The 19385-nt window shown below is 35.5% G+C and overlaps 1 protein-coding gene across 1 annotated transcript in view; it reads left to right on the top strand.

Moving 5' to 3' along the window:
* CFAP47 (cilia and flagella associated protein 47) overlaps nt 1–19385 on the top strand; it is a 277322-nt gene that overhangs the window by 162953 nt on the left and 94984 nt on the right. Inside the window, exon 51 of the mRNA XM_039380204.1 lies at nt 8749–8846. Coding sequence (XP_039236138.1) covers nt 8749–8846 — 98 coding nt within the window. The remainder of the gene's footprint in view (nt 1–8748; nt 8847–19385) is intronic.

Below are 19385 nucleotides of genomic sequence, written 5' to 3'. Positions count from 1 at the left end.
TCATGAGCACTTGGTATCTGCATGGCTTACTGTCATATGCTCTGAGTTTATTCTCCATGCCACGATTCCATGATTTCATCAGAAAGAGTTTAAGATGTGAATGAGACCCTGAGTTGTGTCCCAGTGTGTCACCAGTAGACAGCTGATAGCAGGCTAGGCTACATTTCATGAAAAGTATATTCCCTGGATAAGTGTAGAACATAACCCAAATGGAGAGTGAAAAAAGCCCCTGCAGAAGGGGAATAGCCATATTTGCCATATTTACATTTTTTTCATCAGACTGCAAGGAATAAGAGAGGGCTGTGATGTGATCATATTAAGGTCTTGAGATTTTATGAAGACATCGAGAATATTCTGAGGTAAAGGGATCTTTTCTATCTTTCAAATCTCATGGACACAGCAAATCTGCTGGATGATTTTTTTGAAGCTGTTACCTGGGAGATGGAGATGAGAAAGTGTCTATGGAGTAAAGGTGTCTGACTGAAAATGGTGTTAGAACATCATGCTGTGGTGATATTAACAGTATGGAAGAGTGAGCTTCAAAAATGGAAGATGGCAACAGCATTAGTCATCCATTTCCTTGAAATAAGCTGTCTGTGGTGTTAAAATTCTCTCTTCTCCTTACAGTTTTGAAGAAAGTTTAGGGAAAGGGAATGTCTTTCATGGGCTAGTGGTATCTGAGTTTCCACCGTTAGGTGGTGATCTTCATTTGAAAAGATGGCTTTGAAGGCAGAAGAAAAAAAAAGAGAAGTTCTGGATTTCTGTCTTATGAAAGGTCAGACACTTTTTCAGAGCTCTGTGTGCTACTGAACATTGTAGTAGCTAATTCCAAGGGCCTAAATGTGGTTTTGATTTTGCATTTTAGAAAATTGTTCGAATTTCAGTTTCCAAATTTTCCCGAGTGGAAAAGGCTGTGGAGATACAGTCATTGTCTAGTTTAGGACAAGTCCTGAAGAAAAGGAACTTTAATTCATCTTGCAGACTTCCCTTTTGTAGAGCACACTTCTTCCCCAGGTTTGCCTGTAGGTACTATATTAACTTGAAAATTTTGAATTAAATCAATATTAGGTACATATTTACACATGAAAGCATTATCATTTCATTTTAAATTGCAGCATTTTGAAGGGCACCACTTTCATACATCGGTTCCTATTTATATCTACCAAGTAATGCAATCTTCAATGTCACTTTAAGTGCTGTCCCTCTGCATGCCTTAGGTTTGATACAAAATGTAGGGCACACTGAATTTATGAAAGGTGCTCTAGGGGAATTGTAACATCATATCCTTTAAGAACAAGATTAAAGACTGAGGAATATTAGAATTTTTTTTTTAAGCAACGTTATATGGAATATGTTAAATAAATATTCATTGAAATGTTGGGGTTACTCAAGTATGTTCATGTACATAAAATGGCAGCTGAGAGCAAGTTTATCCTGCCATGTTATGCAAAAGCATTTTTAGAAGCTTTATACTTTATTGAAAAAGTATAACCCTTATGTGGAGAAGGGTTATAAGGTAGCCACCTAAAGGTAACAACTCTGGATTAATAACTTCCTCGGAAAAAGCAAGTGTAGAAGCGTTGCCTTTCCAAGGACAAGCTATTCCTCACTGAGTAAAAATGAATATAAATGTCTGCCTTTTTGCATCCTTTTGAGCATTTAATGTAATAGGGTTGCAAAATTTTCTTAAGTGTTAGTGTTTTACAGCTTTCCACAAAAATCAGATACAGATAAAGTGGAGAGAGCTATCTAGAACCAGTTAAAACAGGATTTAACTTATAAATTGTTTTCAGTGGAGTCTACCTATACAGAAAAAAATTTCAATTTTTACCTAGGACATATGAACCAATTAGATTTATCTAGTGACAATGTTAAAAGAAGTATCCAAAACCTTATTGTAAAGGGTTCATATGTCTAGTTTTGTATCTGGAATAACCTTGGATGTTTATGATAAGTAAACCTGAAGTAATCCACTAAAATTCTTTAAAAAATGAAATTAGAGGAAAAACCTCTTTGAATTTAGCGTGGTAGAGAGACTTAAATTGTCAGGAAAAGTTTGCAAAAGAAATGTCAGGTCTTTTTAGTGTAGTTCTTAGATGGCTAAAGCCGGTCAAATTTGAAAAATGAAGAACATAAATAATCTGCTTAATAACTAGTCTGTTTCACATAATTTATATAAAATTATTTATTCTGAATCAGAAAGGAAAAACTAAATAAATATGACACACACTTATCAAATGATGATTTTTCCTGAACAGCAACTCTTGTCCTTCAGAGATGACTCTATGGGGTGTTGGTTACTCATGGACATTGTGTTTGCATGCAAGCAGAATGAAGTATAAATTTTGATTTTTCCTGCATTAGCATGACTGAACTCTTTACATATTGAAAGCTATTACTTGTTTATATAGTGTAGGGAATAGACAAAATGTCTTTTTTAATTTATATTTTACATTCTGTAAAGTAAAGCAATATATCTATAAGAACAGTATTAAGGGTGCCCACTCAACAAGCATGGGCATAACTACCAGCAAGGAAAGTTTTTTGAGAATCAAGAAATCATACTGTGTTATTTCTTTGCCTGTTATTGTTAAAAACATATCCTTAAAGACACATCTAAGAGTTATTTATTTATAACTGGAATTGACTCTACTTTTTTCATTTTTTATTGCTATATTAAATCTGCAAATATTGGGTAAAAATATTGTAGAAAGAACTGAAAATAAATTTGAAAATCTGACTTAAATTCAACTTTTTTCTTTAAATAATCATAATTCTGATGCCAATATGAGAAATCAGAAAAAATAGGATTTACTGATTAGGATCTATCCTAATCAGTAAAATTAGGATAAAGTCTTTCAAATAAATTAGTATTATTTAGCACTACAATTCCAATTTCCCCATTGTGCCCATAACCACACACTCTGCACACCTCCAAGCCCCCCCAAAAAACACCCTAGAATTCTACAATTTTCAGGAGATCAAGCCAAATCTTCCTTCATCATCAGTGATGTGTCATTCAGCTGAATGATAGGCAGCTCTGTCCCAATCAGGAGAGAAGAATGTTTTCTATTTATAACTGCTGATGCTTGACAGCACGTTTAATGGCTGGTGTAGCAGACACAGGATGAAAAGTAATTTTAAGGAAAGGACAAGGAAAGGGGACTGAGAGATCAGAAATTTCAGCTTGTGGCTGATATGGTTGTAATGTATTCTCATCCAAGTGAGTAGAGAAAAGCATCTTGTGAGTAGAGGGAAGGGGATTTTGCAACTGATAACTCTTCTGGACATGATACAAAGTACTAGATTAAAAGTGTATGGCTTACAACACTGATTTGTTAAGCAGGATTTTATAGCATTTTTAAAATTGCACAATAAAATGAAGAGATGAAGCCCAGGAGAAACAGTTTATTTGCATCCCTGAAGAGAAATAGGACAAGACACCAAACTGATTGGATTACAAAAGGATGTTCTCTGGAAGAAAAGCTGATGATTTTGCATTTCATAGAAGTTGGAATGAGGTTTGGAAGGGAAGTTTGAAATTTTAACCTGAAATGTTTGTTGAGGGTTCAAGTTCAATTTTCATGTAAGTTGTAGTTTAGTTGTCCTGTGTTTTAAATAAAGAACTGTCTATTCACAAATGTAATTACTGTAGATAAATATTAGTTAAAGAAATAGATAAGAATTAGTTAAAGAAATTGACTTGTTATTGAATATTGGATACAGAAATATATCTCATTTTTGATTTTGTCATTCCCCCTAGTTCAGGGTAGCTGCATGAATTAGGAAGTACACAGTTTTCTACACTTCCAGTGACTTCATATTTAAAACAAAAAATTACAAAATAATCAGGGAAATTTCTAAAAACTGAAAATAAGTAAGCTTTTTTATGGTGGTCCTGTTTGAATGTACAGTAGCTAAGATGTGGAAGATACTGGTTTGCCCTAACCATCATTGACAGATGCTTGACCCTAACTAGTCAGGGCGAAATCCCACTGACCAAAGGAGAGACTAGAAGAGAAGATAGTGAAGATTAAATATTGAAGTAGATGCATTCTTATGTTTAGAAGATTTTTGCTTGCTCCTTTTTAGTGGAGATTTCTGTCTGAAGTATTGGCTACAATTTGTTTTGTTTGTTTTATGAGATCTGACAAGATCATGACCTGATGGTGGCATAAAGCAGGCTAAGGATTTTTATTTGTCATTGAAGCCCCAAAGTGAGAAGATAAGAGATACAGGCTTAAAGTCAAGTGGAGTTTATCTCATAAGACATCAAAGTACGGTGCTCAGGCACGAAGAAAAGACTTCAAGAGCATTAAAAATGTCAATGGAAGTTTACAAAAGTAGAGGGGGAAAAAAAGAGTGCCAACTTTTTTTTCTGCCTGTTTCTTAAGCGTGTGCAGAAAACAGAAATAGATATAACCTCGTTCTGTGAGTAGAGAATGAGCCATCTCTGTGTTTCAGCGTGAGTGTATTGAGTTTACCTCCATTGCCTGTGTTTTTTCAGCCTTGTTTCCCCAGCATCTGCTATCTGGTAAAATAAAACTCTATGAAAAACCGTAACAAAAAACAGTGAAGGAAATCCCCAAACTCGTGACCTTCTACTCTATACATTAGCAAATGAATTTCTAATACTAGACCTGTTTTCAACCATGCAAGTTATTCTTCATGTTTGAAACAGGAACACTGAGATACAACTAAAGGAAATGTCAAAAGCATTTGTTGTTAATTTAATCTGCTTAAGTTCTTTTTTGTTTGTTTGTTTTCAGGGCTTTGGTAGGTTTTTATAGCTTTGGAAGTGACTTCTGAATATTCTTGAGAGTAAGAAATAGCTTCTGTCTTGTGGGTTGCCTTAGGAAGAGAATAAATTCAGAGTAAAATAAGGATATAATTGCTTGAAAATGAGAATACTTGCAGTAAATTGGCTTTGAGCTGGCCCATTCAAATGCATTATGTGGATAAAGACACAAGGTGGGACTCATCTATAAAATCTATTTGGTATCTAAGTGAGTAAAAAGCCCTCAGTTTTCTGTTCTTAACAGTGCAAGTGGGCAACAAAGCAACCATTCCAGATATGTTTTCACTGAGTAAAAGTTGACAGAACATCAAAGTTTGTACAACTTCAAGGCTTAATACTAAACAATATTTTCAGAAATGTTTGGTGAAGAATTCAGCTGGAAAAATAAAAAAGATGCTCCTTCAACAGAGAATTGTCAAGTTTGTGTCATGTGTTAAGGAAAGTGTTTTCATTGAAGTATTTTACAGTTTTTAGGTAAATGCCTGTTGAAGGTGTTATGCCAATAATATTGTGATCTAAAATGTAATACATGTAATATTGAAAAATGAGTACAAAGTATTCCCTCCCAAACATGATAGGTGTTTTACAGAAAGGTAATCTGTGAGCACTGTAGTTTATGTTTCCAGAAGAGAGATGAATCTAAACATTTAAATGCATATAAAGTACAAAAAAAAAGAAATTAAAGGTTTCTAACATAAAATGGTTTTTATAATTGAAGTAAAAACTAAAAAGAATGCAAGTTGGCCTGAAAACTGTTTTTGAGAGATGTCAGGAGTTCAAGTATTTTTAAGCAAATTGAACAGAATAAATGAATTTATAAAGCAAAGGAAGAAGACAAAAGGCAAGTAGATTATAAATTTTATATTACTGCAATTATGAAGCACAGAAATTTGATTCAGGAAAGTTATGAGTACATAGGAGAAATCTCTGGTCAGAGAGAACAAAGCAGACTCTAAGTTGATATGGAAAAATATCTTAGTTGCAGTATAGATGTATTAAGTGCTGGAAGGCAATATTGTAATGCCAAGTAATGATGCAGTTCCACAAAACTTGTGGTTGTGCATTAGGGAAAAAATGAAAGTACCTCCTGGAACACTGGAGATACACTTCCAGTTGGTCAATTATTTAGAGACAGAATGTGATACTTAAAGTATCTGTCCTAGGGAGGAGAAACAGTATTTAAGGACTTTTCATACCTAAACCAACCCTTTTCATTACATTCCATTCTTTCTCTCTCTTCATGGTGAGAACTGGCAATTTCTTTCTGTTCTTTGGTTACTGTATTTTAATCCCATCTTCTAATGTTCCCTCCTCTGCAGGGATTTCCTTAGTAACCTTCAGAAAGGGATCTTAGACATAGATTTATGGATAATCAGGGTACTATGTGAACCACATCTGCCTTATCACAGCTGCTGACTTTGACAAAGAATTCAGATAGTTTTGTGTGTCCCGGCTTCTCTCCCTTATTGTGATGCTTAATAATTTTCTTTGGACTATATAAACAAACTCACATCTGTAATTTCTTGGTTTATGCCAGAGACCTGTCTGAAAATTAGGAGCACATTCTCTGCCTTTTCATTTCTTTGTACCCAAAGTTGACTTACACAAAGAGTCACATGCTGGTTTGCACCACCACACTTTAATACATGAGGTTCTTTTGAATTCACAGACTTGTAGAATCATAGAGTGGTTTGGGTTGGAAGGGACCTTAGAGATCATCTTGTTCCAACACCCCTGCCATGGACAGGGACACCTTCCACTAGACCAGAACCACTGGGCAGACACTCTCCTGCCAAGGTGATTTGTTTTCCTTTTCATCAGACTGCTCGAAAACCTTTTCTGCTGAAAGCTTAATGTGGGAGAGTTCCTCTGACCATTCCCTTCAAAACAAGCTCCAGAGTGGGTTTAGGAAATCTCTGAACTCCACTGTAACAAACTCTACTGCAGAGAATTAATTTAGATTTTCTGCTGCAACCTTATCTTACTTGAACATTCCTCTTCCACCCTGATCATCTATTAACTCTTCTGAGTTTGGCAGGCTACCGACTTCAGATGTGTTTGAAAAGATTTTGCTTGTACTTTTTTAAATCTTTAGCTAGTTGTCACTCAAGAGGGTGAGGGGTTTTTTTGGCTTTGTTTTTCTTTTTTTTTTTTTTTTGGTGTTCTTGAACATTTGAGGACAGGGTGGCAGCCTTGTCAATTTTCTGTTCAAATAGCAGTTTATGCTCTTTTCTGCTTTCCTTAACAGTACAGAACATTAGTTCGAGAATGTGTTGCTATAAATGCCTTTATTCTGCAGTTTAATCACATATCCTGGGTAAATGAAACTTTACTGTTGGTGTTTTCCTTTGTTGTTTCATACCTGAATTTTATAACTTTTCCTACAGTTTGACTGTGTTCTTGAAGGATGTGTTGACCCAAGCTATGGTCACTCTTTGATTTTCTTTTGGTCTTTACTTAAGAACTTTTATTTCAGCTTCCAGGTAGTATGTTCTGTTTTGGTGTAAGGTGATGCTCCCTTCTTGCAGAAGTCGTCTCTCTTCTGTATACTATTTTTTTATGTTTTGTAATTGATTAAACTCAGGGACATGTACGTGCCAGAATCCTTTAATAGACATTCAGAAGATGTCTTTGCCTCAATGATGTTAATTTTTATAGATTGTAAGATACTGAGAATATTCTAGACAGTGGAAGACTGGTATTCTGCTGATATTAAAAAACAGTAAATTTTATGCGTATCAAATTAGCCTGAACAAAATGGGTAAGTTAATACAAGATGTATTCAGTGAAAATTTTAAGGAAGTAGTACAATTAAAGCCAGTCAGACACAGTTTTATTGGAAATACGATTTAGAAATAGTCATATGTACAGAATGAGGTACTGCAGCAAGGAAAGCAGTGACTCTGAGAAGAGCTGGGGTCACAGCAGGAGAGGAAACCAGTAGGAGCTCCCAAGACTAATGCTGTGGTAAAACAGGAGTGCTAATGCAGCTCTCCAGTGTATAATTCAGGGAAGTATGAGTAGGAGGATTAAGGCTAATTTCATCTCATACAATATACTGACAAACAGGAACAGTGCAAGTAATTCTTGGGTATGCATTATTAAAAGGTGCTGAACAGCTGTTTATACTTGCAAAGAACTTACCACATGAATTATTGGTGTTGTGAAGATCAGGCCATATAATGAGAGACTTCGGGCTCAATCTCTTTCACCTCTCTGAACAAGGTTGAAGGGATAGTTTTATTAACACTCACAACTATGTTCTAAATATAGGAAAATGCTAGATGCTTAATGCCAGATCTCATTAATCAGAAAAAAGTAATTACAAAATAGTTTGTCTGGACATTGAAGCAAATCTAATGGAAATCAGAAATTAGAGTTATATTTAAATGTCTTCCAATGGCAGTAATTAGTCACCAGAACAAACTGCTAGTGGATATCCTCAAATCAAGACCCAAAGTCTGTCTGGAAGATATGTTTTAGCTTGACTGCAGTTGCACAGCAACAGTCCTATGTAACTGAACAGAACTTAATTTCTCTGATATACCAAAGCTTATATTAGAGGAACTAATTTTGATTCAATTTTGCCAGATATATTGTAAAATGATAAAAGTACTGTCAATCTGATATGAAATGTTAGTTGCAAATCAGTAATATTCAAAATTCAGAAAAAAATGTGATTGTCTAGGAAATTAATTTGCTAAAGTAAAGTGCTATTTCCAGTCCATTGTGTACATATTGATTTTGTTACTGTTTTGAATCCAGACAAGAAGGGATTAGGTAGTGCAGTTTGGTGACAGTGATTAAATCAGTTCATGATTTGCTTTGTCTCAGTATGAACAGTGACTGGCATTTCTGCTAAAGGTTCAAATTTCTCATTGATTTGAAGGCTACTAGGATTGATCACCTCATAGGATAATTTATAAGGCATTTTGTTCTTTTTAACATAGGAGAATGTTCTTCAAATTGCAAAGTGTGGTTCTCCCTAAAGATTAACAGCACACCTGCAGCACCGGAAAAAACGATAGATGTGAGATGCAGAGCTCTGGTAAGGTTACTCTAAACATTTAATTTTCTTTTTCTACTGCATAAGAAGAAAAATGTAATTTTTATTGTCGTTCTGGCTGCTATCACAGAGGATTAATCAATTTTACTGAGTGACCACACACAACTTTTTGAGTAATAAAGCTCAACACTTACTAAGACCTCATTTAAGCTCAGTGATATGAACTAAAATGAATGCTTGAATCAAAATGTCTTCTTTATCCTGCTTGAATAATTACACCTTTATTCTGCTGACATCTGCTTCTACTTTTGGATATCAAATAAGGCCGAATTCTATAAAAACTTCAGTTTCTATACAGTCCATAATAGAATTAGACTCTTTTGGTACCCGCCATCCTTATGTATGCCAAATTATTATTGTCACTTAAATTTCATTAATAATTGGGATGCATTTAATCATGTTTGTATTACTAGATGAATACATACTTTCACTCTCAAAAATAATTTAATTATGTTAGTCATTTTGGAAGAACAATTACATCATAATGAGTAAGTTGTATGTTTTAAGTCCCTTAAGTATGTAAAGGTAAAATAATTGTTTAGTACATTTGCTTAATTAATACTGTTTCTGTTTTTCACAGATTTGTATTTTTATTTATCTTTGAATTATACTTTGTAAAGTTTTTATTTTCAGAACTAATATTGTTCTTATTTTCTGCAAATGCATATTTCCATTATCATATGGACATCCTGCTTTCTGCATGAATTCTAAGCAGCTAAGAAATGCTGCCTTTAATAACGGATGGTGGTAACAGGTTCTACGAATAGAAATGTCTGGAATGGTATTTTTCTGCAGGAATATTTTAGAAAATTAAAATATGTGATGCAAGTACTAGGAGAACACCTCTTCCAGTCACAGATGCTGGGAGGGGAGAAGAGTCTCCTAAGTTGACTTTACATGTGTTTATAAGGGGGAAAAAATCCAAACCAGTAAGCATTTCTGAAAATATTTGAGTATCATGTTCATGTGTCACTTCTAGTTTGCTCTTCTTTCCTTCAAGTATGGTATTCTGATTGTAGGAGTGAGAAACAGATAATGATGTTTTCAAAGTCTTGGTGTTGGGTGAGCATGTTGGGAGGTGTCTGGTGCCAGTAAGAAGCATAAAAGCTAGACTAAAAGTGTGATTTGAGACCTTGAATAGCGTAGGGTTTTATCCTACAGGATCATGATTGTCTTGTATCATTTTCTGATCTGAAAACACTGTTAAAGCGGTAAAAAGGAAAGCTTGATTTGAAGTATATTATTGACTCCTATTGTATAACAAATTCTCAAGGTGCATTTTAACTCTTCCTATAAATTTTAATCTAATCCAGTATGAAAACTTGCAAAAGTCACCGTAAGGTTCAAAATACTTCTGCAATGTTCAGAGAAATGAAATTCTTGACCTGAATGGGGATAATTCAGGTAATTCCTTTCTAGGAAGATGAGGAGGGTAAAGAAGTAAGTATATCTCTTCTTCAGATCTCTATAGAAAATACCATAAATAACTTTTTTATTGATGAATTTTGAAGATGACACAAATATTTTTGACTAACAAATAATACATGTAGATACTATTATGGAATTGTGATTACTGAATTTCCTGGTTACATGTCAGGCACTTCATTTTGGAGAGGGAGAGCTTTCTGTCTCTAATGTAAGTGACTGGAATTATCCTAACTAATGTCTCACTGGAGACTGTGTGACACCAGGAAAAACAACCAATTCAGTCCTTGACTGCTGAAAAATGGTTTAATATGAACAGAAAGCAAATAGCACCATAGGTACTGCTATTTGAATGTTCAGACCTGGTTCTTGAAGGTTAAAAATTGTATTGAAATACTGGAAGAAAATCAAAGAAATCTACTAAAAGCATGGGGGACTGGAAAAGCAGGCCTTGTCATATGAATGCTAAGTAGCTCTATCAACTTAATTTGCCAAAGAAAAAATGGAGAAGAAATGTGATCATCTGCTAAAGAATATTGAAAAGATAATGAAGATGTCTCAGTTTTGCTGACCAACATGCATGAAGAGCTAGCGGCCAAAAATTTGCATCTGAGAATTATTTAATCTTGTGTGGAATGCTCTAGTAATGAGAACAGTAAAACATTGGAAGATGTTACTAGTGAAAACAGTAGACAGAGTCTTGTAAAGCTCAGGACTTGAAATTGCTTCAAAAGGTGATAAATATTTAAAAAGCATAGTCACACACCTTGTGCATCTGCTACTTCAGTGAGTCAGATTTAATGAATACATTGATCCCTTTTTGACCTTGCAGTCTTCTTCCTTCCTGGCCTTTGGAAAGAAAGGGGTTAGCAACATTTAATTTAAAATACTAATAATACCACTTTTGGATGGTAGTTATAGCTGTATCTCATCATCAAACGCAATAAAAATTTATCCTCAGCTTGACAAAAGTACTGATCCTGTCTTACACAAATGATCAGACTTCTGAAACATCAGAAATTGGCTACAGCAGAGGTAAAGTTGGCAGGACAGAGTTTTTAAATGAGCAAGGTGTAACATCTTGCTTTTTTTAAGGGTAGATGTGTGGCCACAGTGACTGCCAGCCCACAGACAGTGAGGGAGTCCCCAGGGAGGTAGGGCTGGTGGAACAGTGGTCCCCCAGGAACAGTGGGCAGTATGGGATCATCTAGACATATGTCACCTGGACACCATGAGTGCTATAGACATTAATGAGACTTCAATGAATATATTTGCTTGCAGATTCCAGTTTTATGTTTGAGGTTTAAAAGTGCTTTAGGCCAACTCAGCCTTTTGTACTTCGTAAATGAGTGTCTGTCTGAAATGCAATGCCTGTGACAGGGGAATAGCTCGTACCATTTGAAAAGGGGTGCCCAGATGTCAGGATTCAAGCTGAGTTTGTGACTTTGTACATGTTCTGACCCTTGTGGATGTCCTGAGGCACTGGCCATTGGTTGATGCTGTAAAAGGAGTACGCTGTTGAAAAATGCAGAGAATTTGGAAAAAACAAGTTCGTCCACCTGGCAGCACCATGCAGTTGACTGTAGCTCAGGTCGTGGTGTCAGGCAGAGTTCCTTTTTTCTGCTTTAAGTGCATAAAATCAGCTGAAAAGAAATACTCCAGTTAGGTCTGTAGTGCCCCCATCCCAGACTTATATGACTTTGACAAGGCATTGTGTCACCATCCTCATTTAATTTGCTCAGAATTTTCTGTGCTTTCATCTGTCTTTCGTATAATGCTTAATTACGATTAGATTCATGATCTTGAACTGGAACAACACAGCATTTTCCAGTTACATTTACCTTTGGTTTGCACTGTTACTTGTATGTCTTAACATCCTTAAGGAGCAAAATTTCAATATCAAAGCCTATCTGCAGATATGTATCTGAAAGACTTAGGGATAATTTGGTTTAACTCAAGTTTTTAATAAAATATTTGCATTTTTACGTTGTCAAGACCCATCTCACTACATATCATTTTTGGATGTGTTCTTTCTCTCAACCTAAAATTCAAAGTAGAGATTGCTTACTTAAATGAATCAAACCCAGTTTTACGCTGCTCAAGTCTTGTTAAAACTCTTTTGACATGTCAGAGCAAAAATCATCTAAACTTGTACTTTGCTAATAAACAAGATTATGTTTAAGCTATTTAATGGAAATAAAAATATTGCGTAAGTGTGCTATGTGAAAAAAAATAATTTTAAATTCTAGTCTAATTACAGTTATTTTAATCACTGTATATCAGTAAAGGAAATATCCTTGTTTGAATAGAATTCATCTTACTAGAAGTTTAGATTCAAATCCTATTGTAGTCCTTACTCTTCAGTTGATAGTATAGGTTTCTGGGAAATAGATGAATAAACATTTCAGTAAAGAGCTCAGAATTTGATCCATAAATTGAAGGAAGTGGCTTTTAAAATTTAAAAGATAATAGATTTTTTCCTAGTTTTTTAAAAATAGAAACTCAGTAATTCCTCTAATTTGAAACACACCTGTCTCTAAATTGAATTAGATTAAATTGTTTTGGTCCATGTGACCATTAGAATGACTGCCACAAATTGCATGGTATGATACAATGCTTTCAAGGTCAATATAGTGTTTGAATAAGAAAAATAATGTGATCTCATTTTCTTTTTATATGTGTATTCATTTTTTTCTATGAAGAAAATTATAGTAAAAAAGAAAAAATTGCCTCAAATTTGCTCCTTAATAGTGCTAATACTGTTTTATGTTGTTATGTTTAGAGGTTTAGGGACAGAGAAGCAGTTCCACTTCTCAGCTTTTCTCCGTGAGCATTAGTACTCAAGGTATCTCCTGTGTTGGATACATTCATGGTATCATTACTTTGCAAATAGGAGAATCAAATATTGATTTTAACTTTTGTTGTGGTAATTCCACATGCTTGTATTTCCAGGTAAGGGAGTGGATGATGATCTGTTCAGTGTTAAGTTAAACTTCTTCAAGGTAGATTTATTTATCATTTTTCTCCCCATGTGTTTTTTGTTTGTTTGTTTGTTTGTTGAGGTGGAGGGTGGAAGGTTGGATGTTTTCATGTTTGTTTGCCTTTTTTTTTTTCTAGCCTGGACAGACTGGTACATGATTTCTGATTTTCATTTGAAATTATTCATGTTGTAAAGCATATAGCTTGCTGATCTGGATATTTTTTCTAATCCAGGCCCTGAACACTCTGAAATACACTGCTCACCATTCCAGAAATAAGAATAACCTTACTGAAACAAAGGGAGATTATCCAGCTGCGGGTTTATTTTTAAGTCCTGTGTATATTAATAGAAAACAGATCAATTGGTGAAGCCTGGATAGGTTGTCAGGATGCATTCCAGTGGTGAAGGATTCCTGCCCGCCTTGATTGTTAAAGCTTGGTAAACAGGGGAGCCCTTACAAGTGCTTAGATGATAAGCCTGTGTTTCAGAGGAGGGATATAATCAAGCATTGTTAACATAACACTGAAATAACCCAGCCAGTCCTCGTGCTGCTTGTGATGAACACCCCCAGCTTTACCTCACAACTTCATCAGTCACTGCCCAGACTCAGACTCTCTTTTTGCCAGCTATCATAATGAAAGCAACCAATCTACATTCTAAGTACATGTCTTTTGTCAGGGTCCTTTGCCTTTCGAGAGAACCAGGGTTGGATCTGTTCCAGCAGTTGGCATTGCTGGCCTATAGAGAACATTTCCCCACAGTCATTAAAAACTCCATTGACTCTGCTACGTAAGATTTCCATAGCACTGTGCTGGAATTAATTCCAGGAAAGAAATTTCAGATTTGTGAGGTGTCATTTCCTGTTCTATAATTTTAGAAAATCATTCTAAATTCTATTTTGAACTGCATGATGTAAGGGAGTGTGTTGTTGGAGACTTGTCAGCTTTGGCTCCCCTTCTACCAATGCAAATTTCAGGTTGCATTTCAGCCGACCAAGACTGTCAACTCCATTAAAAGAGATCAGCTAAAAACCAGCTCAGGGAAAAAGGGAGAAAGTACCCTCTTGTGATCATTGTCTGCTCAGGAATTTATTATTTTTTTCTTTTATGAAAGCATTAACATATTTTTATTTCATTTTGTCTTGTCTAGACCAACCTAATAAATCTCAAAGGTATGGAAAAAACTTGTAACAGTGGAGGTGATATAGGATGCAGAAGTGTACTTTCAAATGTATATTTTACTTTAAAAACAATTCTAAAGTACATTTTAATAGTTATGTGAGTTTTACTCTTAGCAACATCTAGGTAGCACAGGCTGGGTGAAACTGGGTGAAGCTTTTCAAATTCATTTTGAATTCTAAGAATTGCCTGTGCAAACCTCATGAAGTTCAAAAGGCCAAGTGCAAGGTCCTGCACCTGGGTCTGGGCAATCCTAAGAACAAATACAGGCTGGGAAGGTAATGGACTGAGAGCAAACCTGAGGAGACGGACTTGGGGGAATCGGTGGATGAGACCTGGCAATGTGCACTCACAGCCCACAACGCCAAACGTGTCCTGGGCTGCATCACAAGCAGTGTGGGCAGCAGATCCAGAGAGAGGATTCTGCCCCTCTACTCCACTCTGGTGAGACCTCACCTGGAGTGCTGTGTCCAGCTCTGGGGCCCCCAAACTATGAAGAATGTGAACATGTTGGAGAGAGTCGAGAGGAGGCCACAAAAGTGATCAGAGGGCTGGAGCACCTTCCCTGTGAGGACAAACAGAGAGCTGGGGTTCCAGCAGCCTTCCAGTACTTAAAGGGAGCTACAAGAGAACTAGAAAGGGACTTAAGACAAGGGCATGTAGTGGTTAGTCAAGGGGTAATGACTTCAAACTGAAGGGTAGGCTTAGATGAGATGTAAGGAAAAAATTCTTTACCGTTAGGATGTTGAGGCACTGGAACAGGTTGCCCAGAGGAGCTGTGGATACCCCATCCCTGTTTATGACCAGATTGGATGGAGTTTTGAGCAATCTGGTCTAGTGGAAGGTGTCCCTTCCCATGGCAGGTAGATTGGAATGAGATGATCCTTAAGGTCCTATCCAACCCAAACAATTCTGTGATACTCCTTTAACTCTTCTCGTGCAGAATTGATTTTGCATTCTAATGGATTTATAAGATGTAGATCAGAAGTAGCACCCTTTCCAACTCAATGATATTTTTCTTCTTATGGGATATATTGGCTCAAGGAATAGTCCCCTCAAAATTCTTGGCAGATCTTTAGTACTTGGGAGTCATGCTTTGGGGACTGCAGAAGTAGAACCCATGAATGGGAGATGTCAGTCTGTTTTAAATCCATGGTTGTTTTACACTGAGCCACAACAGTAAGAGATCTCATAAATGAGATCTTAAACTTCTTCTGTTTAATTACTTGAAGGGAACCCACAAGGCCTGATGAATGTGTTAACCTGTCACTACACAGCAAGAGCATTTTTTGGGTGTCTCTACTGATTGTTCCCACTTACTGCTCCTTTGTTTGTATTACACAGCAGTCCTGGAGTGCATGTAATCAATTTGTTTTGGATGTAATTTAACTGGAAAATATTTTTCATGTGCTCATCTAATGTTCTTCAACCACTGCTGGGTGTTTAAGTTCATGGGAGTGAAATAGAACTACTCATAAGAAAAACATTCACGGGCACTTGCACAGTGTGGATTCTGAATCCTCACTGCAACTGCTTTGCTTTACATGTCTCCTCCTTCTGTGTCTCACTACATGCTAATACGGACAGACCATAGCACCCAAATCTTTGTGACTCTTCAAGTCTTCAAAAAAAGACTCCATCATGTTTATTCTAACAGGAATTTGCATTTTGTGGTAACTGAATTATGTCAGTCCACAAATATAAAGTAGAGAGCTTGTTAGAAATACCACTACTGTTAAAGCAGAACCAACTCAGAACCTAAATTGTCAGTGTTTCCCTTATTAATTTTTTCATTATCTATTTAAAAGTAAAAAGCATATAATTAAGGATATTTTGTAATTATGTAACTTGGCAGTTGAAGGCAGTGACACATTGTTTTCATAGCTGTGCTGCATTAATTTTTCCTAAGTCCTAAAGTGAACTGTAGTCTGAATATTGTTACATATGCCTCATACTTGGATTATGTTCTCAGAAACTGAATAACTGAAGTTATGAATCATACCCTAAGATCAATTTTTATCATATGCTTTCATGACAATTGCTAGCATAAAAAGTATCACTGTAAAAGAACCATGGCAATATGGTTGGTGGAAGGAAAAACAAATTTGAGAAGGTAGTAATTATTAATCCCTCTAAATAGCAGTTTGGCAAATAATTCAGACCAGAACATATTTGTATAGCTCATTAAAAAAAAAAAAAAAAAAAGCTAAATTATTAGAAATGTTAAAATGTGAGTGAAAATTTTTGATAAATATGTAGCAGCTGCCAACCCCCTCCTCTAATCCCTACAGATGCATGAATCAGTTCTGTGATATAGTGACAGGGAGCTAATGTAGATCACAAAATGACAGCTGAACTGTCACTAACTGCCATTGAACAAAAATGTGAGGTTAGGTCTAAACCAAGTAATTAGAGGGGATGTTTCATCTCAATAAGTGGTCATATCTATGAAAAATAACTGTCAAGTGAAGAAAGAGAGTAACCTTGTAAAATAAAACTACTGTGTTACTTAGTTCATAATTGCTGTTGCTCCTCCTGTGGCTTAGGAATCAAAATAAGAGGTTTTTTTTCTCAACCATTAAATACAACAATTCCATGGAAAAAATTTCCTTTTAAAAAAAAATTTGCCCACTGATAGTATCTGAAATACAGATTGTGAAATTTAGTGGATTAGGTAATAAAGTAATATTACTGAAAGGAAAAGTTAATGTTTGAACTCTATACCGTGGATATACCTCTGTAATAATTGTCTTTCTAACCAGTGCTAGGAACTTATGCTAGATTTTTAGCTCAAGACAAAACATTGTTGTATATACACTCTGTAGGGTTGGGTTGGGGTTTTTTTTGTGGTGTTCTTGGGTTTTTTTGTAAACAATAGTGAGAGGAACCTGAAAAACAACAGTGAGAATTTCTCAAAAGATGTAATTAAGTATAAATTATTAAACCATACTTTGAGGATCTTACAAATGATGATGTGTGAATTTTTCTGTGGAAGTCTTAACTTTCAAACCTGTCCTGCCATTTTTTGGAGTTGCCAAGAAAATTGGTGGTACTGCCACTGGTATTCCCTACAGTGATTAGTGAATTAGTGAGAACTCACTGCTTTCCCTGTGTAACATGAAGAAAAAAAAGGATCTTAATTATTCATTCCACTCCTATAAATGTTGTTCACCTGTATAATAGGAAAACATGTATTTTACTTAAGACTATTTTGGCAGGGATACTACACTTCTCACAAAATCTAGCAATATCCCCACTTCTCCCAAGTAGTATTGCTGTGTTCCCACAATCAGAATACTGCTTAAAAATTCTTGAGTGAAATTCAAATACTATTTTATAGTTACCCATCTGTAGAACGTGGGTTGAAGCAGCTGGTAGTTCTTTTCTGCTGGATTTCTATGGACTGTATGCACAGCTTCTGAAACAGCAATTGATAATTAAATGTCATCATTACAATGAGCAACAAGTTTATTCAGGCATATAAATATTTTCATACAACATAAGAATCAGAAACTTTAAGTATATAAAAATAGTTGATTAAGATTTTGATTTGAAAACAGATGCCATCCTGAATTTTGAAAAATGTCATTAAATCAGGAATTACTTGTTTTAAGTTATACAGTTTTCTTTGATGTTTTTACTTTAGGCTAAAACCCTACCTATTTTAGATGGTTTGGCCTACTGAAAAAGGAATCCAGATCTTTCCTCCTCTATTTAAATCAGAGTATGGTATGATTGTGTAATTGTGACAATATGAACATATCTATGGCACTTCCTTAATCATCATTCTCACTAGGAAGGAGGGACCACTGTCTGTTACTCTCTGAAAACTGTTCTTCAACCTTTTAAAAATAAATTTGCTGCTGGATTTGAATTCCTGGTATAAAGGTAGATGAAAATCATTGAAACTGAAATTTTAGAAATTGTTAGTTAGTGTTCATTATCCATTAATTAAATAACACTTCCAGTTATCACAAATTGTTCGCACACTTGCAGGTATTTTTAGTTCTAAATGCAGAGAAAACAACCATATTTTTTAATTTTACCAAATGATAATTATTAATATCCACAACCATTGACAACATTGCAACAATTTACAATTTAAAAAATGGTTACTGTGTTTTACTTTGGTGTTTACTGTGTATTTCCTAATGGGGAACTGTAGTACAGAGGCATAATTTAGGCTGATAAATTCATGGTCCTTATCTCAGATTGCTTAGAAAAATGGACTGCAATAGTTACTTTGTCTTGCAAATATTCTAATGGATTTATTCACATTGAATGTAGAGGTCATGAAGGAAGCTGATTCTTAAGTTTTTATGTAAAATGTCTAAAAGGCTGACAGTTATTGCTTTGAGCACCTTGCTCATTAACAGTTGTCTGTTTCCTGGAGAAAATTTTAAGTGTATATCGCTGGTTCACTGAGTCAAGAGACTTTTTGATCCATCCAGATATTTGAAAAGTAGCATTTGCTGTCTGGAGAGGAAATATCTAATATGTGAGCCCTAAGCAGGATCTGTAGAACAGGAGATAAGCCAGAGGGGAAGGTCTGTTTTGAACAGTGAATTATTAGTTTCTGCTTTAATAAAACGAAATGCCTGGAAGGGATTGAGTTTGGTTTCCACGTAAGTGCGGAGACAACAGCTTTGTCTATTCTCTGCCAAATCTTTCCTTTTTTTCCTCTCTCTCTCAAGTCTCTGAGAACCACATGAGTACCCAGAAGATGGTAATGTATCTCTGAAACATATGTTGTCCATTTGCGCTTCCATGAGATGACTTTACCCAAGTTGGAGCTTGTGCTCCTGTTGCTATTTTTAATGGCTCCCAGACCAGTGCAACTATTACACTGGTTCTGAGCTATTCAGTGATGGTTTTAGAAGGTCACTGGCACAGTGTTGATGTTTACACACAGCTCTAAGAATAGGTAGGGTGTTTCCA

Source organism: Pipra filicauda, unplaced genomic scaffold (assembly GCF_003945595.2).
Source record: "Pipra filicauda isolate LSUMZ 115617 unplaced genomic scaffold, ASM394559v2 scaffold18_size4552066_pilon, whole genome shotgun sequence".
In the NCBI taxonomy this organism is placed as follows: Eukaryota; Metazoa; Chordata; class Aves; order Passeriformes; family Pipridae; genus Pipra; species Pipra filicauda.
Note: the sequence above shows the minus strand (reverse complement) of the source record. Positions and strands in the feature narration are given on the sequence as shown.